General features: G+C 44.2%; 1 protein-coding gene across 2 annotated transcripts in view; it reads right to left on the reverse strand.

The window, feature by feature from the left end:
• Nucleotides 1-26,983, reverse strand: part of NALCN (sodium leak channel, non-selective) — a 330,676-nt gene that overhangs the window by 116,872 nt on the left and 186,821 nt on the right. Inside the window, exon 15 of one of the 2 annotated variants that reach the window (XM_055135485.1) lies at nucleotides 15,183-15,257. The exons of the other annotated variant lie outside the window; for it this stretch is intronic. Within the exon in view, the coding sequence (XP_054991460.1) occupies nucleotides 15,183-15,257 (75 nt within the window). The remainder of the gene's footprint in view (nucleotides 1-15,182; nucleotides 15,258-26,983) is intronic. 2 annotated transcript variants of the gene reach the window in all.

Raw genomic sequence — 26,983 nt, forward strand, 5'->3', positions numbered from 1 at the left:
CGGACAATCCACACAGACAATACACTCCAGACATATACAGACTTCGCACTAGATGCCTCTGCTCCCTCCTGACTCATCACCAACCCAACATTCTTTCCAGAGGGGTCTCGATGGTGATTCCTGGTGTAAGAAATGGCATCATCATCTGTGTAAGGACATACGCATGACACCAAGAGTCATTTTAGGAACCCAATTATTTCCTCAAATCTAGCCTTCACCATGTCCAGTCCCTATTCCCCCCACCTCCCATTTTATTTAAACACCATGTTTTACAAAATTGTTCATGATGATGTTTTACAGAAATTCAATACTCCAAGCCCAATCCCACCATCACTGTGACCTTCCCTTTACCACTATCTCCATTTTCCCAACTGCCTCTCAAGCCTGCCCCATAGCAGGTGCACAATAATTTATTTTATGTCACTTGTTACCACTAAACGGCTAACAGGATGATCAAAAAATTATTTCTGTAGAAAAAAAATTGTGAAAATGTTTTATTTCACCCTGGGAGACATTAAATTATTGTCTGAGGTTTTACTGAGCTTCTACTACAAGTTAAGAAGTCTACATTCCTGTTTATGTTACTCAGCATTGATTGGATTCTGCATTACCCTCACCCCATGTGGTTATGCTACTGGGATGTGTGTTGAGTTTGGAGATGTCGCAAAACTGTGAATGTGGCTGTGTGCTCCAGAAATCCCAGAATATTTTACTGTGCAGTTAACTTGGCAAGGCTGTTGGGTCCTCCAGAGTACAGAGTACCTGGGGGGAAGTGGCCCACCCTGACTCCGAGAAGGCCTGGAGTGTTCAGCCCCAAAGACCTCTGTGCCTGGGGTTTTCGGCAGATTAGGTTCCCTGTGGCACTCAGTGCTTAGATGGGGGCATCAGGCCAGAGGCATGACAGCAAGTCAAGTCCCAGCTGAGTTTGCTTCTCAGAGAGCTCTGTACTTCACCCTTTTCTCCCCTGTTGATAGCCTCTCATGTCTTCTGATCATTCTTAGGTCCAAGGTTCACATTCTGAATGATTCCTAGGGTCCTATACGACCTTGCTGATGTTTCTAGTCTCACTTAATACAACTCGAGTCCTGGGTTTCTGCACTCTGCTCATGTGGAATGATTTTCTTTGTAGAATGCTCTCTCCCTTTACCACTGGTACTCATCCTTTAGAATTTAGCTGCAGTGTTTCTCCTCTCTCACCTGGACTCTATCTCTACCTGGGCCAGGGTCTTCTGTTCATCCCTTTGTCAGAATGTGCTCTATTTGGAAGAAAGCTCATCTCTATTTGTAAATACATATGAATTGGCTTGATTATCTGATTCATGCCCAACTGACCCATCAGAACACAAACTACATGAGAGCAGAGAACTTACATACCGTTGTTTTAATTTCCTACTGTTATTCCCCTCAGCCTATGACTTGCACATAGGAAGGAATCAAAGATCTACAGAAATGAATGAATGGAAAGATTGAAAAAATGATGTGGGAAGAATGGCAAAGCACATAGAACTGTGAGACAAAACATTTATTTTGTTGTAAGCCACCGAGAAATTGTTTTTTCTGGTCCTTGGGATGGAAGGTATCAGGAGCTTTGCTGGAACAAATGGCAAGTAAAGCTGGAGATCAAGAGTGAGGGACAACTCAATTGGCATTATAGTTTGTGCAAAATCAAGTGGGAGAAGTAAAACGACTTCTTACAACACTTCTTACAACAAAGTCTCAACACAGCAATGAAAGCTTTCTTGGAATTCATGCATAGCTGAGAGATGGTGTAGTACAGAAACCATGGGTTACACTTTTCACTGCAACAGTCAAGTCCCTCCGTCAGTTTCTATGACACAGTTTGGAGGGAGAGGGTGATGGTTGCTCGCACTAGTTTTGGGTCTCCTGATTAAAGGAAGACAAATAAAATCAAGTTCTTACAGCTCAGCGAGGCAGGCTAGATGCAGGGAGAGCTGAAGAGTAGGTTTCCTTTTTCCTTCACCTCATTCAGGTTATTGTTGTTCACAGTAATGATTTATCTTTCAGAGTGCTATAGAAAACCACAATAAAAGTAACCCTGAATGAGCACAATTCAAACATGATACAATCTATAGATCACTAATATAAATGTGATTGTTCTGGTAAAGTCGTTAGCTTGTTCAAAAGCGTGAGGGAGTGGAACAAACTCATAAAAATCCCCACAGAACATGATTTCTGGGAACAATAAAGGCAAACTGGTTTAGGTCAACCATCTAGGAGATAAAATGTGAGGTGGGCTTAGAGAATCATTTCTTCCCAGAATGTCTAAAATTTCTCAAATTTACTTTTTATGAAGCCCATTTGATTAAGGGCAAAGGGAAAGAGCCCGAACAGCAGAAATGCTGTCCTTGGCCCGCACAAGCTGCTCTCCTGTTCTGTGGCCCCACCCCGCCCCCTCCCCCCTGACCCACTGTCGCTCCCCTTCCTGTGCTCCCAGCTAGCTATGTTCTTTCCTCCTGAGAACAAGAATCTGGTGGTGTGCTCACTCCCAAGGCTGGTGTCACACAGAGCCACAGCTGAGTTGCCATAAACAATAGAAACATATTTTCTCTGGAGGTGGGAAGACTGAAATATGAGTGACCTGGGACTTGCTCCCTTCTGGAGTTTTTGGGGAGGGTCTATCTCAGAATCCTTCTAGCTTCTGGGCCAGTGGACAATCCTGGGTGTTCTGACCCGGATTTAGTCTCTCCATCAGCATGGGACATTCTTCTCATGTCTTCTGTGTCTTTGAAATAGGACTCTAGTCATACTGCTTCATTTCAACCCATGATCTCTTTTTTGTTTTTTGTTTTTTTTGGGGGGGTCACATCCGGCGATGCACAGGGGTTACTCCTGGATCTTCACTCAGGAATTACCCCTGGCGGTGCTCAGGGGACCATATGGGATGCTGGGAATCGAACCCGTCAACCCATGATCTCTTATTCATTTGAGAATTCTTCTGCAGGCTCCATGTTTCCAAATATGGGTCTCAAATGGGGCTTAGAAGTCTAATAGATCTTTACAAGGACATTCATTCTAACAGGTACCTCCTCTGCTGTGGCTTCCTGAACCACGCCGGAATTTTATGTTTGCATTGATATAAATGTCTAGGCTGGGTCTTATGCTGAGAAGCGGCTCTCCAAAAATTCTGAGACTCTGTTTGTGACCTCCTGCCCTGAACCTACTGCTGGTCTCAGTCTTGGCTACTTCATCCCTTCGAGGCAGATCCGCTTGCAGCTCATGTCCAAATGTGAAAGAATTTCTCCTTTGAAAAAGGTCAAATGCAAGGTAAGGCAATCTTCTGAGTTGCAAATGATAACAAAATATGGGCAATAAAATATAAATTGACAGCCAAAGAGTCCTATCTGTCCCAAAGGACTGAGAGTGGTTTCAGGGGGTGGGTGGGGGCGGGGAGGGAGAGTGAGCAACATGAGAGTGTTTGAGTGAAAAGTAGAGGCTCCAAACTCTCAGCCACAAGTGATTTGTTGGCCTCTTCAGGGTACCCATCTCTGGCCCCTGGACAGCTGACTGCTTCTGGTGCTCAGGAGTCCTCATCCTCTGAAGACATCAGGTGCGGGGATTCCACTGGCAGCCCCAGAGTGTCGGACAAATATCTTTCTCTTTTAAACCACAGTGGAGTAGAAGGGAAATGGTGTCATGCTATCACACAAGGACGATCAGCCCCAGCCAGGGAGTGTGGACACGGGCCTCTTCATCTCCTCAGACCCAATTTCTGCAGCATCAAAGAGCCTGAACCTCATCATCATGTCATGCTTTCTTATTGCTAATAACCCTTTTCTTTTACTTTAAAAATCATGGGCAAAAGCATACAACCTAAAAGTTACCATCCTAATCAGCCTTCAAGGCTCAGCAGTGTTACATACATTCCTGCTGTGTTGCGCAAAAGTTCTCCAGAATGTTTTCATATCGCCCAACTGAAGCGCTGAAATAACTGGATGGCTTCTGTTCATCAGCTCTTCGTTAAAAACACCCCAGTCCTCTTACAAACATCACTGGACTTTCGTTTTCTGAATTTGACTAGATACTTTGTGCAGGTAGAATCAAGTAGGATTGAACTTTCTGTGGCTGTATAATATCCTCAAGGTTCATCCATGTTCTAGCGTGTGAGAATTTCCTTCTTTATTGAGGTTTAATAATATTTCACCATATGTATGTGCCACCTTTATTTTAATCATTTATCATTCAACACTTAGTTGTCTTACTTCTACTTCTTGGCCACTACAATCAAATGGGTTTTAACATTGCCTCTAAATCCTCTTTTCAATTATTTTGACTAAACCCCAAAGGTTAATTACTGTATATTATCTATTTTAATTTCCTTTTGAGAAACTTCATACTGTTGTTCAGGGTGGTCACGCCATCTGACATTCTAACCAACCACATACAACTGTTTCAATTTCTCCACATCCTTTCCAATACCTTTTTTTTAAATTTTTTTATTAGAGAATCACTGTGATGTACACTTACAAACTTATGAACTTTTGTGTTTGCATTTTACTCATACAGTGATCATTTACCCATCCCTCCACCAGTGCCCATTCACCTCCACCAATGATCCCAGTATCCCTCTCACCACCTTTTTATTGTCTGTCTTTTGTTTTTTTGTTTTGGGCCACACCCAGAGGTGCTCAGGTCTTATGCCTGGCACAGTGCTCAGGGATCACTCCTGGTGGGGCTGGGGGCCCATGTGGAGTGCTGGGGACTGAACCTAGGTCAGCTTCATTTAAGGCAAGTGCCCTGCTCACTGTCATATCTCTCTGGCCTGCACTGTGTGTGTGTGTGTGTGTGTGTGTGTGTGTGTGTGTGTGTGTGTGTTTATAGTAGTGATCCTAATGCACATGAGGTAGAATTTCACTGTGTTTTTGATTGGCATTTCTCTAACAATTAATGATATTGAGCATCTTATCATTTGCTTGATGGCATCCCTATATATATTCTTTAGAGAAATTCTATTAAAGTTCTTTGACATTTCTATCTTATTTTTGGTTTGGGGGCCACATTTGGCAGTACTCAGGGCCTATTCTTGGCTTTACTCTCAGTATTGATCCTGGCAGTACTCAGGGGGTCATATGGGATGCCAGGAGTAGAATCCAGGTCGCCCTTATGCAAGGCAAGCACCCTACCTGATGTACTATTACTAAGGCCCCTATTTGCTATTTAAAAATCAGGTTACTTGCTTTTGTTCACTGGATTATACACATTTTATATTGTGTCAATTAACCTCATACAAATACTTGCAAGCACTTTTAACAGTTCTATAGATTAGCCCTTTCTCTCTCTGCCTCTTTCTATTCTCTGCCTCTCATTTTTGCCTGTCTCTCCTTTCTCCCTTCCTCTCCTCCTTCCTTCCATCCTCCTTCCCCTCCCTCCCTCCCTCCCTCCCCCCTCCCCCCTCCCTCCCTCCTTCCTTCCTTCTTTCCTTCCTTCCTTCCTTCCTTCCTTCCTTCCTTCCTTCCTTCCTTCCTTCCTTCCTTCCTTCCTTCCTTCCTTCCTTCCTTCCTTCCTTCCTTCCTTCCTCCCTCCCTCCTTCCCTCCCTCCATTATTTTTTCCTTTCTCTCTCTCTCCCTCTCTCTCTCTCTCTCTTTCTCTCTCTACCACACACATTGGTACTAAGACTTACTGCTGTACTATGGCTCCAACCCCAAAGACTACCTTTTCACTCTATTGATTGTTTCCTTGATAAACAAAAGTTTTAAAATTTGTGGTAGTCCTACTTATATCTATCTTAAACCTGTGTTGATCTATAGCCATTGTCACATGGGCATCTCTCAGGCATCTTATAAAATGGGACCAACTAATATTACCCAGAAGAAAGCAGGAACGTCCTTCTCCAGCATTCTCTGTACAGGCAGAGTGACTGCAATCTCATCTATAACGGAACCCAAGTACTTGTTTGCTGCTTTCTGTCATCTCCACAATCAACTATCACCCAATTCTGTCTCCATTTTATTTTACTTTTGTTTTTTGGGCCACACCTGGTAGTAACTCTCAGGGGCAACTCCTGGTTCTACACTGAGGAATTATTCCTGGAAGTGCTGGGGGGCGGGGGGTGGATATACAGATTACCGGGAACTGAACATGGGTCAGCTGCATACCAGGCAAGCGCCCTACACACTGTCCTATCTCTCTGGCCCCATTTTCTGTATTTTAATACTCCTTTTATGTTCCTTCATTTCAGTTCTTTCAGTTGAGCTTCCAGGACCCTTTTCTTCATGAACTGGTCCTCCCATTTTCTGTTTATTCTCAGACTGAAAAGAGGACATAGGAAAAATTATGTCTTAAGCTATTTGTGGACAGATACAGTGTCTTGATCATTATTATATCTTTAACACAATAATATAGCATAGTAGATGAACACCCAGACTCAAGGATTATAGGGTGAACACACAATACACACAGACACACACACACACTCTAGGTAGTAATATCCTAAATATAAGGAAGATAGATGCCTGAGTCTGGGGGCATTTTGTATTGAAATCATATACACCCCTCAGCCCCCCCGCCCCGACCCATCGCACTGATTTCTAGCTCAGTGAGCTGCGCCTGAGCTCTAACTCACTTCCTGCTCTCCCCGGATAGGAGCGAGCACACTGGCCGGCAGAACAACACCCCGTCTAATCCACTCTCTCCACATCTCCCAGGGAATGAAAGATGAAGATGCACCTTCTCAGGGCAGCTGGTACCACACCTTTGGATGAGGATATGGGTTTGCAGCCAGAAGAAAAGGTCAAACCCTCTTGGTGGTAACTTATATTTGGGCCAAATAAAAGTCCTCCTGGGTGTTAGGTTTCATAATTTTAATATTTATGTTTAAATTTGGTAATTTTATATAGTGATAGGTACGAGGTTTACATTTTATTTTATTTTTAAATTTTTTTTTATTTTTTGCTTTTTTGGTCACATCTGGTGATGCACAGGGGTTACTCCTAGCTCTGCACTCAGGAATCACCCCTGGAGATGCTCCGGGGACATATGGGATGCTGGGATTCGAACCTGGGTCGGTCGCATGCAAGGCAAACGCCGTACCCGCTGTGCTATTGCTCCAGTCCCAAGGTTTACACTTTAATTGGCTGTATCTTTCTTCTAGCAGTTCTCTCACTCTCTGTTATGTTAGGTGAACTCTTGAACCAAGGACAAAACAGGAGAAGACTAAGGTCCAGATTTAGGCCAGGTGAAGACAACGAGTGTGTGCCCTGGCTACATCAATCTCCTGACCAGTGCATTTTCTCTGGGGGAAAAAAGTGCCAAATAGAAAATGAAAATAAATGCTCCCAGCAAAGACAAAGAAAAACAAAGCCCACAGCTATTGCAGATTTGCAGCGACCCCACCAAAGACCAAATGCCATCAAATTTGAGCCAGGATTCAAATGAGACCTGGTATGAAGCTGGTGAGACCATTTTAATTTCAGAGCTTTGAATTTCATCTCAACAGAGCATCTAGAATTCCCTTCGCCGGCGATTCTTTCCCGAGGCTTCTCTGTGGGTTTCCACCCTTCAAGTTTAATGAATTTTATACGGTTTGAAAGAAAGCCCTTTAGATCTGTCTTGCACTGAATTTGCCCACCCACTCCCCGCCCCCCACGAAAGCTGTGAGAATTCTCTTTATTTCCAAAGTTCGCCAAACGCCACCGACATTCCCAGGTTTTATCTTCCACTGTTCAGCACCAAGGTCACTGTCCCCTACTGCAGAGGACAGCACCAGGCTAAGGGACTTGTTAGCCTCTATCTGCACCGAGTTTCCTGCTGGAAAGCCACATTACACAGTCGCCAATAACTGCACGTTGGGGTCAGTTGTCTAATCTTGTGTAGAAAATGATCATATTTCTTGCTCTCGGTCCCTGCGCCCTCCTGCCTGTCTCTCTCCAGGCCCTGATTTGGGGTTGGGGGGTGTGTGGAAAAGAGAAGCCGGGTCCCTGCTTAATTAGACGTGTGCCTCAGAAACTGGAGCGTCTTCAACATGATTGCTCCTGCTCTCGTGCTACGAAGCACTGATTGCATTTTACATGCAGCTCGCAGGGAGCGAGACAGAGGAGCTTCATGTGGCTGTATAATCGGCACAGATTATTTCAGAACATAGCTTATTTGGCAGCAGGACAAAGGAAGGGCTACACTAATGACCCTGAGGCACAACGGCCCTGATAAGTTGAGGAGGGCGTCTGAGTAAGAGTCCTTTTGAACCTTTCAAAATTTGACCCCCCCCAAAGTCCCTTAATTTGCCCTCTAGCCCCCCTCTAAATCCTCATTGGGAAGGATTCCTTTCTCAATCAAATGTCTTTATTAAGCAACATGTAATTCAGGGTGGTTTCTTGTTTTTTTTCTTAAAGGAAGGCATACACGTAGACTCACAAGCTGTAGAACTGGAAACTGTCCCCAAGTTGAATGACTGTTTCCAGTCACTGTCACTGTCACTGTCATCCCGTTGCTCATTGATTTGCTCAAGTGGGCACCAGTAACGTCTCCATTGTGAGACTTGTTGTTACTGTTTTTGGCATATCAAATACGCCATGGGGAGCTTGCCAGGCTCGTGCGGGCGGGAGACTCTCGGCAGCTTGTCGGGCTCTCTGAGAGGGGCTGTTTCCAGTTAGAAATATTAAAGTGGCATATTATTTTTCAATCAGATCTTCCTGATTGACCATTGGTTTCCACAACTGTCTAATTAGAGTATGTGCCTTTGTACTCGCTACCTCTCGAACCCTCTCCACACCTACCACTGCAGTTCCAGGCACTGAATCCCACTGTGAACGAGTACAGTTGCTTGGAAGCTCCCTCAAGGGGTCAAAGGAGGTCAGTGACCCCCAGACTTCTCTGCCAAGGCCCCAGAGATCATCGGGGTCTCCAAGGGCAAAGAGGAGCATGGTAAAGAGGAAGAGGGTCCCAACAGGCAGCCAATAGCCGCGACCGCTGACACCGGGCCCAGGCTCTGCTCTTGAAGGCTCTGGGTGCTCGGCCACTGTCTATGTGACCTCAGCTCACTCCCACACTCAGTCTCACCCCCTGTGTTTCTCAAGGATCGCTCTTCCTCGTCCCTGCTCTGTCCCTTACTTTCCTCCCTAAATGTTTCTGAGTTCACGCTTTCCTTCCTTTCTTCTCCATCCCATGCTAATCTCTCATGTTTCCGGTCACTGTCTTGTCCATCTCCTGGCTCCTGCCTCTGCCCCCTAATTCGAGAACTCGCTTGCTTTTCTGAAGTGCGGTCCTGTGCTCCGATTCAACGTCTGTTTTACAGGGCACTCACACGGGCGTCTTGTACCCTTGAAAAGTGTTTGGGGAACAGCAGTTGTGTTTTAGCACAATAGTTTTGCAACCATCAGAACAGAATGCTTGCGACGCCTGTAAAGCCTTCACTGGATAAAACTTTCCGATGCCGTGGTCCCTGTGCGTGAGAGTGGAGGATCACGGGGAGAAAAGGGAGTCTCTGTTCTGTGGGCTATTTGTGTGGCGGGACAGCTGGCACCTTAGCAATCAAATTCTTCAAAAGCCCCAACCCTAGAGCCTCGATGAGATCATCAGATTTTTATGTCTGAGGAAACACAAGTCCTGCTTTTATTTATTTGGGTGCTTCTAGGGCTCCCAAGCTGAGCTCAGGGAGCCTCGTGCCCTTCCAGAAGATTCTTAGCCAGTCAGGCTGCTGTTCACGTGTGAGGGCTTAGGGAGGAGGTGCTGTTCTGGCCTTGTGTTGCCAGGGCTCGCCCAGGCCCTGAGGGTGATGCTCAGAGGCCCCGAGAGCCACAGCCACAGGTACCTGGGGGTCCTTCAGAGCTGTCTCTGGAGATGCCCCAGGCTCGGGGGAGCACCAGTGCTGGGGATGAGGTTCAGGCGCAGGCAGGGCAAGCACCTTGACCCCAATAGCATGGCCCTGGCCTGGAAGAACTACCTTAGGCGCTATCAGGACAGGGGTGTTTATCCCACCTCCATATTCAGGATGTGCCACTTATAGCAGCAGTTATGCAAGGAGAAAGACTGCCCTGTCTCCTACTGCATGAGAAGTAACCAACAGCCGGCTGGGGCTATGGCACAGTGGCCGTTCAGTCCCTGGCATCCCATATGGTGCCCCGAGCACCGCCAGGAGAGATTCCTGAGTGCAGAGTCAGGAGTAAGCCCTGAGCATCGCCAGGTGTGGCCTCCAAGCAAACACATATCCAACGTCTCTGCGTGGCCCTTCCTCGTTGGCATGGTGCCTGTTTGCCCTGGCATCGCTTACCGTCACTCAACACGGTGGGGATGACAGAGTCTTGGCTTCTGGTTCAAATGTTCTGGGTTTGAATCCCAGCTCTATCCTTCCTCATTAGCTGGGTGACCTGAGACAGATTACTTAATGTTTCTGTGTCTTAGATGGTTATATTAATAATACCTGTATCACATGGTGGTTGTACAAGTTAAATACATAAATGCGTGCCTCTGGCACTGAGTAAAGGCAACATATTAGTATAGTCCTAGGAGCTCTAGGGTGGAGACAGAGTACAGGGGTGAACGTGGCGTCTGCGTTGCATGTGGACAGGATTCTTGGGCATGGAGCCACGACTAGCCCCTCAGCGCCATAAAGTGTGGTCCCCAAACCAGAAAGGGAGAAAAAAGAATCCCCAGCCTGGTTGGAAAAAGTCAAAGATGAGTGAAAAGCTTGAGGAAAGACACACTGGGAAAAACATTACCTTTGGAATTAAAAATATTAAGAAAGTAAAAATGTTCTCACATTTTCCTCCCCTACTCTGCCTGGGAATCCTAAAAATGGAGCAGGTACATTTCTATTACTGAGACCGGATGGGCACATGGAAAACTAAGCAAGAGAATATTTCTGGAAAATCTGTAATGAAGCTCTAAAAATCTGTAAAAGAAAGATTCAATTTCAGGTGTCACCATTATTAATATCGATGTTATTACACAGATCTCTATTACATACATCAAATATTTCCATACACTGTGAAATGTGAAAATAAGTCCCACCTCAAGGACCAAATCATTAGGAATAAGACGAAGGACATAAAAAAGACACAATTTTCAGAAACCCAAGAAAACACAAAGGTCCAGCAAGTTCTCTTATTGGCACCTACCCCAAGGCCCCAGAAAGCCTACTCTGAACAGATAACCACTCTCCTACATTCATTACAACGCTATTCAAAATAGCCCAAATTTGGAAAGAAACCAAGTATCTGGATAAGAAAACTGTGGTATATACACACAATGGATATATATGAAAATAGCTCTAAGAAAAGGCAAAATTATGTAATTTGCTTCTATGTGGATGCAATTAGAGGGTATTATGCTAAAGTTGGTCAGAAAGGGAGAGACGGATACAAAATGATTTCCTTCACATGTGTGATCTAAAAAGACATAGTAAGGGAATATTCCAAGGGTTGGCATGCTGTATGCATGAAACCCCATTGTAAATAGTATTGGAAGTCATGGTAATTCCAATAAATTTTTAAAAAATGGAACAAAGTGAACTTGGAACATTTTAGCTTATTTCAATAACATTTGGCCTGTAGTAATTTTATGTCTCAAGCATAAAATTAGTAGGTGTAGGTGTAGTTTCAATTCCATCATAACTAAAGAATAATGTGGAAATTAATAGTAAAAAATGATATTGCTGTTTTATTTCTGATTGCGATCTCCAAAGTTTAAATATCTCTAAATGTTTAAAGAAGATAATCTGCAAATTGTAGGTCAGCACAATGGATAATCACACTGATGTACAGAATAATCAAAAAATAAACTGTCACCAACATTTAGCAAATGGCTAATTAAATATAATTTATAATTAACAGTATATTCTTCAAGGCAGAGCAACTAAAAGTTTACTAATACTTAGTCATCTAGGAAGAAATACTTTGTCGTCTAGGAAGAAAGTCAGATTCCAATTAAAGCACTAGTTTTACTGTTGTTTTTCCACTTGGGATCAGAGATCTCTATCTGCATTTAAAATTTTGTTGCTGTCATTTTGGGGCCACACTCAATGATACTTAAGGGTTCCTCCTAAGTGGCTCTGCACTAGGAGTTACTCCTGGGGATACTCAGTATATGGAATGCGGGGGATCAAATACCCAGGTTGGATAGATGCAAGACAAGCGTCCTACCCACTGTACTATCTCGTTAGCTCTGCATTTGTTTCTTTGGCTACATATATCGGTATATATGTACCTATATTTTAATGTATTATAATTTTTGAATTAATAACCTGAAAAACGCCACCTATAGATTATACTGCTTTCTAGCAGAAAGTCTATGTGATCTGGAACTGAAGGGTGTTTTTTTTTAAATTAGTTTATTTTTAATTAGAGAGTCATCGTGAGGGTACAGTTACAGATCCATACATCTTTGTGCTCATGTTTCCCCCATACAAAGTTCGATAACCCATCCCTTCACCAGTGCCCATTCTCCACCACCAGTAAACCCAACATCCCTCCCCCCCTCCCCAGTCCCGTCTCCCCCCACCCCACCCTGCCACTATGGCATGAAGGGCGTTTTCTATGAGCAGTGGTTATTTGAAACAACAGCAAAGCTGCTCAGAGCACCAGTTCAAAAGACTAGGATATCTTTTATTTAGGATATCTCTTATTCAGGATATCTTTTATTTTGACTGTAGACACATTTCATATACTCTCTTAGGAAAAAGCTCAACACCCTCGCACAGTCAGCACGATGAAGGGGGAAACCCACATCTCAATACCTCCCCTGTAAAACAGGACTAAGGTGGTTCCCAGTGGCTGGTTTGTGATAGATCTAGGTCTATGGACGGTCAGTTTCAGCTTGGAGCTCACTGGTTTCCTATTCCTTTAACATCTAGAAGCCATGTTAAGTGTTTGCAGCAATGGCAGATGTTGCAACCTAAAACCCTCAGTTTGTAGGTTTTAACCTACAAACCCTCAGTTGAAGAACCTGCTATTGTTGCTACACATTGAAGGAGGATGGAAGAAGCCATCTCCTCAGTACCCAGTTGGTGACTTTGCCTGTATAGCTGCAGGGCAGGAAAGACCTTAAATCCAGCCTCACATGTTTGCCTGCAGCGGGTATCTTTATACAAAATACGTATTTTCTTCTTTATTTACTACATTGTACTGGAGCAATAGCACAGCAGGTAGGGTGTTTGCCTTGCATGAAGCCAACCCGAGTTCAATTCCTCCATCCCTCTTGGAGAGCCTGGCAAGCTAGTGAAAGTATCCCACCCACATGGCAGAGCCTGACAACCTCCCTGTGGCGTATTCGATATGCCAATAACAGTAACAAGTCTCACAATGGAGACGTTATTGGTACCCGCTCCAGCAAATTAACGAACAATGGGACAACAGTGCTACAGTGCTATTTACTATATTGGATTGAAAGTATAGGCTTTGGAGATAACAGAAATAAGGTAAAATGCTTTAAGTGACTTTCTTATATATAATCAACAATTATTTAATAGCCTATGTCTCTTTCAAATTATACCACTAGGATGTGACTTGAAAATTCTGAGTATTCGGAAGAGAGCATAACACGAAACTGCCATAGCCATGCCGCTGAACTCCACGTCGGGCTGTTTAATTCGAGGTGCCCCGGAAGGGGGCGGGGGAGACCTCTACCCACCCCAAGGGACCCAGCGCAGCAGCTGAAAACCTCCAGTACTCAACCTGCTCATGGCCGCTCTCCCATGCTCGAGCCAAGTCTCACCCACGAGAAAACCTGGACCACGGCGTGAATCTCGTACCTCACACCACTCATACTCCGAGAGTAGTGCACCTCAGTTGATGGGGTTTCAAGTAGAAGGCAACCAATCTTAGAGGAAAATACATTTTTACATATATATGCCTGTAAAAATATATATCTGTATATATATTTATGTATATATATGTATACATACACAAGGCTCAACTTTTAACAACATATTATTAATCTCTTATAGAAGGGCTTAATAGCCCCTGGGTGAAATACAACAGCCTTCACACACTCTCCTTTAAGGAAGACAAGCTAGCTACACACTCTCCTTTTGGAGCATTTTCAGCAATTTACTCATAGCAAACAATACAAAATAAATTATTTTGGTTCTGCTTTGAGGCAGGGGTTGGGGTTCTGGATGGAAACATCCACATATGGTGGTGGGAAGTGTGATGGTGGTGGGATTGGTGTTTGAATATTAAATGTAATCAAATATTAAGAACTACTTTGTAAAATTATAATAAAACTAAATCAAAAAAGAAAATTTGGAGTACTCATGATCTTTCTAGACGTCTGTATAGGATTTGTTTTCGAGTCTTGGTACTCTTTGCTAAATTCAATATTCTGTTGGAGAGGATACACCAAGAATATCTTATTCAGGTCCCTTTCTTCGACTAACTTGACTTCTTGGCAGGTCCTTGTTCTTTGACAGAGCCAAAGAGATAAGCCGAGTATCCTTCAGGTAACAGACACTATTAGAACGGTTGGTCATACCCACAGTAGGCCATCAATGACAATCTCAACACATATACACTTACACATTTACGATACAATTATCTAGATGCGCTAACTCTCACTATGATTTTCTATGTAATCGGAGACACAGTTGATTGCTTATTATGTATCTTTTTCTTTCTTTTATGTGGAGGGTCACACTCAGCACATTCAGGGCTTAGTCCTGGTTCTGCGCTCAGGGGTCACTCCTTGTCGCGCTCAGGGACCAGAGGCAGTGCTGAAGACTAAGTCGAGGGTGGCTGTGTGCAGAGCGCCCTTACCTCCTGCACAGTTTCTCTGACTCCCTGGACTGTCTCTTAGACTCACCTTGGGAACCGAGACTAAATTATTTTTCAGTGTTTAGAAGTCAAGCAAGTTGATGCCTGCTATTTTTATGATAATAATAGAGAATTTCCTATGTGAATATGTAAAACAGAAAACTAGCCCGGAGGCATTTTATTTCCAAACAACTTTCATTTAATGGTAGTAGGAGAATAGTCTCCAAACCCAAGGTACTACACCTCTATTCATCTTATATTTAATCAAAAATAATACTAAGGTATTTACAGAGCACTGAATATTTCCCTTGTTGATATCAAATAAAAATTAAGCTCGTAATAAAATGAGTTTACCAGATGGCGTATATCTATTATTTTTTTTAACTTTGAAGTTCAAGATGCTTTTATATCACCTGCCACCACGTGTTTTGCTCTTTTATTTTTAATTGCATATTTAAGGCATTCTCCATGGTATTACTTACTTGTTTAAGCTTCTTTAGATCTTCATCAAGTTCTAAGTTGTCCAAAATAACAGCAACAAACAAACTCAGGAGGATCTATAAAATGGTTAAATAACAATGAAAAAACCCACACGCCATAAGTCAAATATAATACCTACAGAATATAGACTATCCACCTAAACACATACTCTATAGGATGCATTCAGTGAAAAATAACCCTGGAGTTGGGAGTCACGGCACAGGCATTTTTGGGTACTCTCATAAACATGCTCAGAGAAATGCATGTGTTTGTGAAATCAACTATACAGAACATAAACTTGCTTATTTAGAAAGCCAATTTGAAATGGAAATTAAGAAAAAGTTTTGTTTCTTTTTTTGTTTAAAGAAATGCCCCAATAGAGAGACTCTCCAAACAATAATAGTGAGTTTTGTTGAAATATTGTATGCAATCAAAGTGAAAGTAAAGTGAAATTTATTAGTTACACAGGTGGGGGGGGGCTTAGGGTGGGGAGGCTAGGAGCGTGGGGGGGTTTGGGGTGTGAGGGGGCGGGGTGGAGCTATACTGGGATTCTTGGTGGTGGAATATGAGCACTGGTGAAGGGATGGGTATTCGAGCATTGTATAACTGAGATTTAAACCTGAAAACTTTGTAACTTTGTAACTTTCCACAATAAAAAATTAAAAATAAATAAATAAATAAATAAAAAAAATTAAAAAAAAAGAAATGCCCCAATAATCCCACTTTTAAGACCGTATTCAAAATAAATAATCAAAAGTGTGAATGAGGAGTTTCACATACAAAGGTGCTTGATAAGGTTATTTACCGGAGTGAAATACTGGAAATCACAGCTAACCCTCCGTAATGGTGCAGTTAAGGCGCCTTTGAGGATAAAATTCCTCAGCCACTAAACATTGCAGTTGTTGGAGTGAGTTCCAGAGGCCCCCGTATCCCTCTCACTTGCTGGGTTTATTGCTCTTGCTACAGACAAGACTGTGTGGTGAGAAACAAAAGGGCTTTCACTTTGCTCTCTCCTCATTCACCCAGTGGGGGGCAAGCCAGATGCCAGGCCCCAGGACACTTACATGTCCTCAGGAGAGTCTATGGGATAAACTAAGGCCACTGCTGATAGCCACTTGACACATCTTGGTTGTGGACCCACTGGTCTCAAGGAGACTCCTGCCCCAGCCCACATTTCTACTTCAGTCACGAGTCCCAAGTCAATCTTGCCCCAGATTGCAGAAGCCACAGAAACCACGAGAGATAATAAACACAGCCGTACAAGCTCTAAATTATTTGCCTGGTCCACAGCAACAGATGACTAGTGCACTCATCAACTTTAATGATATTTTAAAATGCTTCTATTGAAATGAATATTGAACATATGGCAAGAGGGCAATGGTGTATAAAAAGAAACAGAGAAATGATAGAAGGAGTTACTTTAGAAATATTATTGGTGTCTCTCTTAGTGAAAATATGTATATTTCTCTTTTCTGTATTTCACTAGATGTACAAAATTAAAAACAAAGGCACATACTTCTTTGAAAGGGATAAATGGGGTTAAAAAAAGAAGAGAACTTTTAAAGTGTTTTCCTGTCTATTCCCTTCTCAACTCGGAATTCCCGAAAGTTCTGCATTCATTTGGCCATTGCTTTTATTCCTAAGTAATATTCTCCCTTTCAACTTTCGTTTGAACATATTATTCCATTTATTTATATCAGATGGCTAAGCATGAAAGTAAGAAAGTCAGTTGAATTCAGTCAGGACTTTTGAGCACCAGAGAGTATTATGCAGAAATGAATAACAAGTCATTTTTCCAAGTTTAATGGAGATTTAACAAGAAACAAGAAGAGCCTCCAAATGTTCAATTTTGACAGGATATTTATGGCCTCAAGGGCCAGCACCCTGCCTTTTAATAGCCACGCCTGTTGGGATTTGCCAGGAGTTAAAGAAGTTACAGATGGTCTAGACTGTGGATGGGTGTAAGTCACCACTCGACATAGCTAGTATGTGCGTCTTTCTACCTCAGACACTGCTTCAACAAGACATTTCATCCGGGCTCCAAGTTTAGCTACTTTTCCCTGATTCTGATATTGTCCTTGAAGTTACCAGCAAGAGGATCAGAGGCAGAGTTTCCCTTCCCAGCAACCTCCCCCTGGAAGCAGAGGTGGTCCTCAACGAGATTCCCCATGTGGGATTGAGATGTCGCTTCTGCTGCTGACCCCGTGGGCCCTGGGCAGGCGCTGTGTCTGAATTACCACATTTCCCAGCTCCAGGGGAAAGGGTGCACACAAATCAAAAAAGAACAAGCATTGTTCGCAGATGAAAAACAAGGAAAAGTGACGACTTGCTCCCTTTTCCAGAAAATTGCCCTTTGGAAAACTTGTCTTAGGTCACAGCAATAGCACAGTGGTAGAGCCCTTTCCTGCACACGGCCCCATGGGCACCACTAGGAGTGATCCCTGAGTATAGAACCAGAAGTAAGTCCTGGGCACTGCCAGGTGTGACCCCCAAACCGAAACCACCACCAACTAAAACTTGAGTTTCTAGATTCTTCCTCTGTCCCTTTCAGATCTTTGTTTGAACCAAAGTCAACCTGATCAGTTCATCTCCCAACTGTCTTAAAGGCCCGCAGATTGTGCCCTTGAAACTTAACCACCAGGAACAGAGCACCCTCACTCTTTTTGGGATCATCATCATCATTGTCGTCATCATCATCATCATCATCATCATCATCATCATCATCATCATCATCATCATCATCTCGTTGATTGTCGATTTTCTCGAGTGGTCTCAGTAACATCTCCATTCCTAGCCCTGAGATTTTAGCAGTTTCTCTTTATTTGTCCTTCCCAAAGGTGTCACATCTTTCAGGGTCAGGGGAATGAGACCCATCATTGTTACTGTTTTTGGCATATGAATACGCCACAGAGAGCTTGCCAGGCTCTCCCATGTAGGCAGGAAACTCTTGGTAGCTAGCCAGGTTCTCTGAGAGGGAGAACTAGGCTATCAGATGATTCTAGGAGCTTGGTTTTGAAAAATATAATTTTATTAAAGTGTGTTTGGAGAGCCTGGCAAGCTACTGAGAGTATGGAGCCCACACGGCAGAGCCTGGCAAGCTACCCGTGTGTATTAGATATGTCAAAAGCAGTAACAATAAGTCTCTCAATGAGAGACGTTACTGGTGCCCGCTCGAACAAACAGATGAGCAAAGGGATGACAGTGACAGTGACAGTGTTTGGATATCTGCCTAGATTAATCAAAACTGAGCTACACCACCATTTCTTGGAAACACTCACTTTCAGTCACTGAATCTGTTTGCTCAGTTGAATCACTGAATCCATCTCTCATGCCCCAGCTCCAACCTTTACTAAGTACTCCCCATGCGCCAAGTACAGTGCTGGGTGCTGAGGATTCAGAGCCGAAGCAAATAGGTTCCTCTTGACCATTCTTTTGGGGATAATGTGGCATATTGCCAAAGCACGGCGTGGCCTGGCTAGAGGAGTTTGGGTTTGGGGATCAAAGCAATTATTGACTGCAGATGGCCACCTTGGTTGCCAAGTGAATTTGGAGGGGGGGATATTGAGCACTGGGGACATCAGTTCATCCTGCTTACAGTGATTCTCATCTTGAGCACTTTCGGAGGCAGGGGTTGGGTGGCTGGGGGAAGTGGGACAGTGACCAGGGACGGGAGAAAGGAAATGGTTTGGCCCGTCTTTGCGATCCTCTTCATTTCCTCAGCAGGCTCCCTCTGAGACCCATCGCAGACTGGTGCTCTTTTGTCAACAATAACCTGTTTCCTTTCTCATCTACCTGGGTTGGAGAGATTTTCGGGATTGGCAGCTTTTCATCTCAGTGCTCCCCAGCAGACAGATGGCTACTTTAGGGCACTGAGGCTCTGTAATTCGATTAAATTCGACAAGCAGCTGATGGGCTCCCTCCACGGGTCAAATACTGCCTGGCCTGGGTCATAAATACAATTCTGCACTCACCACCGTTAACTTCTCCATCAGATAAAGTCCAGGAGGCTGGCGGCTGGCGGGGAAGGTCACTGCAGCTGGGGGGCCTGGCTCTTTGAGTCACCCATGGGGCCGGCCATGGGTGAGTCCCAGGGTCTTCACTTGTAAAATGTTGTGGCTATCACAACAACAACAATAATAGCTCCACACACTGGCAGCTTTTCGTGAAACCCCTTTCCAACCAGCCAGGATGTGGAGGAGCCCAGGGGAAGAGAGGCAGGGAAAAGCACAGGATGAAAATAATTGCCTTGATATTTCTCTCCATTGGCCTGACTTAGTTCCTAAGCTCCTTGCTGCAAACTGAACTTGGCCCCGCCAACCTGATGTAGCTCGAAACACTCATTTCCATTCGGTTATAGAGTAGTATAAACCCATGGCACATGAGTTAAATAAACACACACACACACACACAACTCAGTTACTTCTAAACCAATGTTCCCTTTTGTGCTGGGAGAGTGTTGGGGGGAGCATAAGGAGGTGCTTGTTACCTGGCAGTGATTGTACTTGTTTGGGGGTTCAAGGCCTGCGTGAAATTGGTCACCTCGACATTTCCTGCAGCTGCAGCTGAGAATGTGGTTCTCAGAGGCGCCCCGAAGGCCGCCTGCACTCAGTGTAGGAGCTGGTGGCCTCGGCACCAGGAACCTGTCCAGGGGCTCACCCGGAGGCCGGTTATTCCCAGTGAGGTTCTGAGCACTGGCAAGGCCCCGGCCGCATGATCCTTCCTGGCCTCTTCCAGCTTCCCGTGAGCTTCTCCTCTGACCTTGGCGTGGAAGCGCATCACCCAGGCTCTGCCCATTGCACCTGGCTTCGGGCCCCTGTGACCTGTGTCTTGTCTCTATTTTTCTCTTCTTGAGACACGTGCACTTGGATTTAGGACTGAGCTGCAGAATCCAGAATGATTTCCATCTAGACTCATTCTCCTCTCCTCAAAGACCCCTCTCCCTGGGAAGGTCACCGTATGGGGGCGTCCGGATGGAGCCTTTGTGGAGACTCCCTCCGCCTCCCACAGGAGCCAATAGTTTACTAGGGGCTCCAAGCTGCTGTCCACAGTGGAGAATGTGGGGGTGCTGCCATTCCAGAGACAAAGGAGGGAACACATGACTTTGGCCCGTGTCTAATCTGGGGGATTACACCTGAGTCTCAGGCAGCTCCCAACTCTGACCAGGTCACCTCTGTCTGCGTGTGGCGGGCTCCTTCCCACTCTGAAAGCATTTCCACCTCTTTGCACCTCTTGGGGTTCCTGAATCTTCCTCTGTTCATCCCAGATGTTCTCAGTTCCTTTCAAAAAGCAGGACTTTAAAGGAAAACTGATCTGGGTTTGGAGGGGAAGGCTTAGGGTGGAGGCCACGTGTGAAACGAAACCCCTTCTGCATCTAGCACTGGCATCTCCAGAGCAGTGAGAAGGTCCCAGGCTCAGAAAAAATATAGAAGCATTCAAGAAAGGTGTTTGCAACACATTTAAGAAATTTAAGAATAATGTAAAAAAAACTAAGTTCAATATAACATCCCATCAAAGAAAGTCTGAAGGAGTTAGTTAGAGCTAACCACTGGATGCAACAACCCTTTTGAACGTTTAGACATTGCTACCCCATTAATGGGGTCAGGGGATGGCGAAACCAGAAAGCAATTTCCTGGAGAACTTGCATCTCCTCTTGCAAATGTGTGGACGTGGATGTTTAGCTCGATGCTCGCTGCCATGCTCCCGCTGTGGGGCACTGTGATAAGGAGAAGGCGGACACTCAGGGGAGAGACTCTAAAGCGTGTGGCTGTGATGAGTGTCTTCGGGGAGGAGATCAAAGGGGCAGGAAAACAGGGCAAGTCTGCAGCTGGTGGAAAGGAGGTGGTGAGGAGAATGACTAGCTCTTGGCTCAGACTCTAAGAAGGTGATGGGCAAGTTGGGGATAAAGAAATGAAGATGTGGGCACTGGCGAAGGGATGGGTTCTCAAACTTTGTATGAGGGAAACATGAGCACAAAAGTGTATAAATCTGTAACTGTACCCTCACGGTGATTCACTAATTAAAAATAAATAAATTAAAAAAAAAGAAATGAAGGTGTTGGTGGGTGGCCATCACTTGGATTCATGTTGCCTCTAAGATCTGATTTCACTAGAACCCAGCTGTGTACAGATTGGACTGGAGGGGGGGCATCAAGGTTGGCCGGGGTGGGGGTGGCCTTTTCTTACTCCCCAAATGTCATGGAAATGGGTGTGCATTCTGCCTCTAAGAGCAAGAACCAGGGGCCAGACCGATAGCACAGCAGGTAGGGCACTCGCCTTGCATGTGTCTATCCTGGGTTCTATCCCCTGTATCCCATATGGCCCCCCAAGCATCATCAGGAGTAATTTTTGAGGGTAGAGCTAGGAGAGTAACCCCTGAGCATCGCTGGGTGTAACCCAAAGCCAAAAAATATATATAATAATACAAAAAGCCAGAACCATTCTTTAGTACTCCCAGGAATTTTGCACTTGTTTCACTGGTTTGCTGTGACTGTAAAGCAGCTCAGGTCCTGTTCCGGAAGGACCTGAACCGTGACCCTGACACCTGCCTCTTATTTTCAGTCTTGGTCTGCAGATGCCACAGGGGCAGGAGTCAAAGGTTTTCCAGAGCCCCACGATGGGATTCGCGGGTCCACTCCCAAGTGGGATTGTGCAAATTAAGCATCTTTACGGCGCGTTGCCATAGTGAGCCACTGGGCATCATCATTTGCTTGAAACTCTGCCAGTCCTACACTATGCAACCATCCCACTGTTAATTGAGCAATAGTGCAGTGGGTAGGGCATTCGCCTTGCACAAGGCAGACCCGGGTTCGATTCCTCTGCCCCTCTTGGAGAGCCCGGCAAACTACCAAGAGTATCTCGCCCGCACGGCAGAGCCTGGCAAGCTACCCGTGGTGTATTCGCTATGCCAAAAACAGTAATAAGTCTCACAATGGAGACGTTACTGGTGTCCGCTTGAGCAAATCAATGAACAATGGGATGACGGTGATACAGCGAATGTAGGAGTATTGCTGCTTATTCAGCCATTGATTAAGCTGATTGAATTGGGCATGAACTCCAATCACTGACAGTGACACTGATGTAGATTTATTTATTTACATATATAAAGAGGCATGATTATCACTTTTTTTTAAGTTTTGGGGGCCCCTCCTAGCAGTGCTCAGAGCTTACTTTTGGTCATGGGCCCTAGGATCACCCCTGTCTGTGTTTGGGGGGCCACAGGCAAAGCCAGAGATGGGACAGGGTTGGCTGCATGCAAGGCCAGCACCTTAATCCCTGGACTCTCTTCTCACTATTTTCCTTATTGGTGCCATGTCAAGGGGGGAAGGGAGCCCTTTGTGTTCAGCTTTGCTTACACACACACACACACACAAACACACACACACACGACATGTTTAGAGAGTGGAATGCTTAAAGAAAGAAATCCATTGGTTAGATACTTGCCTCTCTTAACAGAACTATAACAGCATATTGGATTAATACTCAATATTTGCTCTAGCCTAAAATATCTAAGTGTTTAATCCACCTACTCCTTTCCTGAATGCTCAACACCAGTTCATGAACAATACATTTCAATTTTGGCTGTGGCAGGACGCATAGTAAAGTCGTACTGCTACGGGAAAGATTAGCCTGACCACTAGTGCGAGGTGACATGCAAATCAGTGAAGTGTATCATAGTTTTAAATTAGGGAATAGACAGCAATGATAATGATAATAAACGCTGGCCCATGGTGTCTGTTTTACAAAATGAAGATTTCTAAACAAAGGGGTAATATGTGTGTGTGGTAGGCACAGGAAATAAATACATCAAAACCACATAGTGTATAAATCAAACACTATGTAAATGCACAACTGAACTGCAATAAAAATCATCAGTTTGGGGCTGGAGAGATAGTACAGAGAGTGAGGCAGTTTCCTTGCATACAGCGGGCCTGGGTTTGATCCCTGGAACCCCAAGTGGTCTCCGGAGCCCACCAGAAGTGCACTCTGAGACAGAGTCAGTGTAAGTCCTCTGGGACTTATACTGGGGCATAGGCCCCAAAATTCAATGATGTCTGAAATATCAAAATATTTTAGGTGCCTAGTTCTATGTTGTCCTCAGAGTCCACTGTAATGGTTTTTTCAACACTGGTAATAGTTTCAGTGTGGGGAATGCCAAATCTCAGGTTGCAAGGAGTCTGACCCTTAGAACTGCGGGCGGGGGCGGGGGTGACACTGTAGCATATGGGTGGGATTTTCCACGTCTAGTACCGTGTCTTTGAGGTGATCCATTTCCAGGTTCAGTATTTTGGTTGGCGACTATACTCAAGGCTACTCCTTGCTCAGTCATGGGCTTTCTCCTGGCAGTGCTCAGGGAACCATGTGGTATACGGAGGGAACTCGGAGCCTCCTACATGTGGAGCCTGCACACTGACCAATGGGCTATCTCCCCTCTCTAGAGAATGATTGGCTACTGCAAACACTCCGATTCCTTATCTTTACGATACCTGTGCCCACAATTTAGACTCCAGAAAATGTTCAAATGTGCTTGTGCTAAGCATCTGCTCTCATGAAGTCACATACTCTTAATCAGACAATTCAACTAACTTTTTTTCCATTTGAGCGTTAACGAATTTAAAAGGAAGATTCATTCAACTACAATTAATTACAAACAAATCAATTCCATGAAAATGTAAAAGCAATTAAACTCCAAGTTTAATTGCCCCCAGACAACTTGTCTTGCCTCTGTTTCTCCATAAAGTATTTCAGCAAAAATTGAATACATGATTGAAATGGAATCATGGTTTCACCAAATTTTGTTGGCACATAAACTGTCAGTTCCGCATTCTGGGCCCTTTTTTCTCCCAGGACTCACTGCGAGGTTGGTGTTGTGCAGACCGCTGAGACTGGCAAGAGGCTGGCCCAAGCACTTTAATTCTTGGCTGTGCATTTCTGGCCCCGTCGTTCCATATCCTTCATGCAGCTGTCCCCTTAACTCCACAAAGACTCCTGCCATCATTCTACATATCCTTTTTCATTTCTAAAGTGACTTTTGCTATCTTCTTTTCTATTCTATGTCCAAGACAGCTCCTAAACTGAAATGTCACCTTTAATCTTTATCCTTTCTCTACTGTGAACTTGATGAAGAACTTATCTTTTAATTATTTTCAAATATGCAATGGAAGCAGGGAAGGCATCTGGTCAACCCGCAAAATCACTTCTTGCCTTTCCTTTTTTTTTCCCATTTATAATCACCCTCTCTTAAGCCATCTCACAGGCGGTTGTTGGAAACAATTTCTTTCTTTTTTTAAAAAAATATAGGTCAACAAAAAGTCAAATGTAATCAGACCGATGTAAAAGAAGACATATTCAACACAGATGCATTTTTAAGTGAATTCCACAGAATCGAGTTATTTAATTTACACTTTGAAATGCCCATTTTTGTCAGCCAAATAGGACTATTCTCAGAAAGCTGGCGTGACAGAAGCAAAATCAAGAGATTGCTTCGTGGAGTCAAGCACTTCAAAGGTAACACACAGACGCGTCACAATGAATGCTTAATTACATTCTCTCTCTTTCAGAGTTCCCTTCCCAGGGCATCCCTTTGAAACAATGATAAAGAGAAAAATATTGCAGGAGAAAAATAGTCTTTCAGCTCGTTTGGTCTTCTGGCGTCCTTATTCCCCCATTACTGCAAAACATGGGGAAAGATGAACCTCACCAGCATCTGGCAGCCGCAACCTCTCACGGGAACCAGAGAACACACAGCTGCTGGAACAGAGGTGTCTTCTAGGGACACTGTCAAGCATTAGGAATATGCTCGGGCTACACACTTTAGCTTGATTTCCACCGTGATCTGACAAACTGCTGCTTCCACACCTTGGGCGAGGGCAACAGAGGATGCGTTTTATTCTAGAACAATCTACAGTCAATTATTTCCCCCCCTTCTTTATTTCTTGCTTGGCACTTGTGTGCCCCTCAGGAGGCTGCATCAGGCACCCCAGGTTGATGCCAGGGCATAGATGGCAGCAAGGATGCCCATGGGCACTTGGATGCTTATATGGGCTTCTCCTTTGCTCCCTTGGAGTTAAAGTGCTTTGAGATATTTGGCGGAAGGAAATATCTGATTTATGTTTCTTACATATCTGCATAGACAAAGTTCAAGCCGAAGTTCAAGCCGAAAGCCAGGCTAATGGACTACAACCCCCCGGGACAGGTGCCCTACTGGAAAGGGCACTGAGAAGTCCGTCTGTCTCCCCCAGACTCTTGCATGTCAGTGGGTCCTCAAACTTTGCCCTGCTCTTTATCGCAGTACTTTTGAGTCATTCAGATCTGGGGTGTGTGCGGGGAGCAGGGGGGGGATGCTTACTTGCTGATACTGATCACAAACCAACACACACCCAGGGCCCTCTATCACTCTTGCCACTTGGGCGGGGGGACTAGCTTGGGCTGTCAGTGTGTGTCCTGTCCTATTTCCGGACTCGTTGGAGGCCTGCTAGAGCAGGGATGAAACCCATCTCCTCTCAGGCCATGGTGTGGGCGAGGACTTACACACAGTAGGTGGTTTCAATAAAACTGCCCAGTCACAAGGGGCTGAAAGATGGAACAGAAGCTCAGTCCGCAGCTCTACAAGAAAGGGAAAGCAACCACAGATGCTGCTTTAGGGAAACTCCAGCTCACTGGGAGAACGGGAGCAGGGGCAGTTGTATGTGTGCCCGCAGCTCCTAATTTTGTGCCGTGGTCTTGGTTTTTCATATCTTATTAGCAAGTGTTTTTCTTTCACTGGATTAACTAATGTTCATTTGAAAAGCTCTTTTGTAAATGTGAAAAGCGGCATAGCTGACCTTTTTGCTATAGACATCATAATCAGAAAAACCAATTAAATATCCTAAAGCTTTAAAAATATCACATAAATCTGGTAAAAAAGGACTTGATTTCAGTTTGATTTAAAAGGAGCATTCCATGTAGCTTAAATTGTGTCTAAATAGTGAGTTGAGATGAGCAAAAAAAAAGAAGTCAAATGGGAAAGTCAAAAAATTAAAAATAATTAAAAGATAGAGAATGTATCTATTATCTCAGGGTGGGGATGGATTTCTTAAGCATGACGCTAAAATAAATACTGACTTTAAATGAAAGACTGATCATCTGACCACATCAAAATGAAACATCAAATGGCATCATGAGAGGCTCTGGGTTCCATCATCAGCATCACCAAAATATACCTATATATCTATATCTATGCTATATCTGTAACTATGTGCAGCTCAAAGAGAATGTTTTCAACATATATTATAGTTAGGGGATCAACATCCAAAATATAAGCCCTACAAAAATAAACAAATGTATTTGAAGAAGATCTTAAGGAGATAAACTCATCTTTTAAAAAAGGTAAAGTAGCTGCAGTCACAAAGATTGCCAATGGGCCTATGAATTTGTGCTCTCTTATTAGTAAGACTGAAATGCAATAATGCAAGCAAAGGCAAAGGGATTCCATCATCCAACTCAGGTTGTGGGATGTCAAACACCCAAGATTGTCCAAATCATGGAAGTTTTACAATATCACATACAAATGAGAACATGTGCACGGAGGAGTTCTCCACCCTTGGGAGAAGAAGTTGCACAGACTGCCTATAGAGTCAGCATTTTCGAACTGGAGGTCAGACTGGAAATAGTTTAGGTTTTAAGGGTCAGGAAGCAACACTTTGGGCATTGTGTAGGTACTGAAAGAAACACGTAAATGCTCACAGACCCTGTGCACTCACATGCTGTGGAAACAGCCCTTGGATCAGATCTAGGGTCTAAATCCACAGACAGCTGCTCTTCTGAGG

This window comes from Sorex araneus, chromosome 1, assembly GCF_027595985.1.
Source record: "Sorex araneus isolate mSorAra2 chromosome 1, mSorAra2.pri, whole genome shotgun sequence".
NCBI lineage: Eukaryota > Metazoa > Chordata > Mammalia > Eulipotyphla > Soricidae > Sorex > Sorex araneus.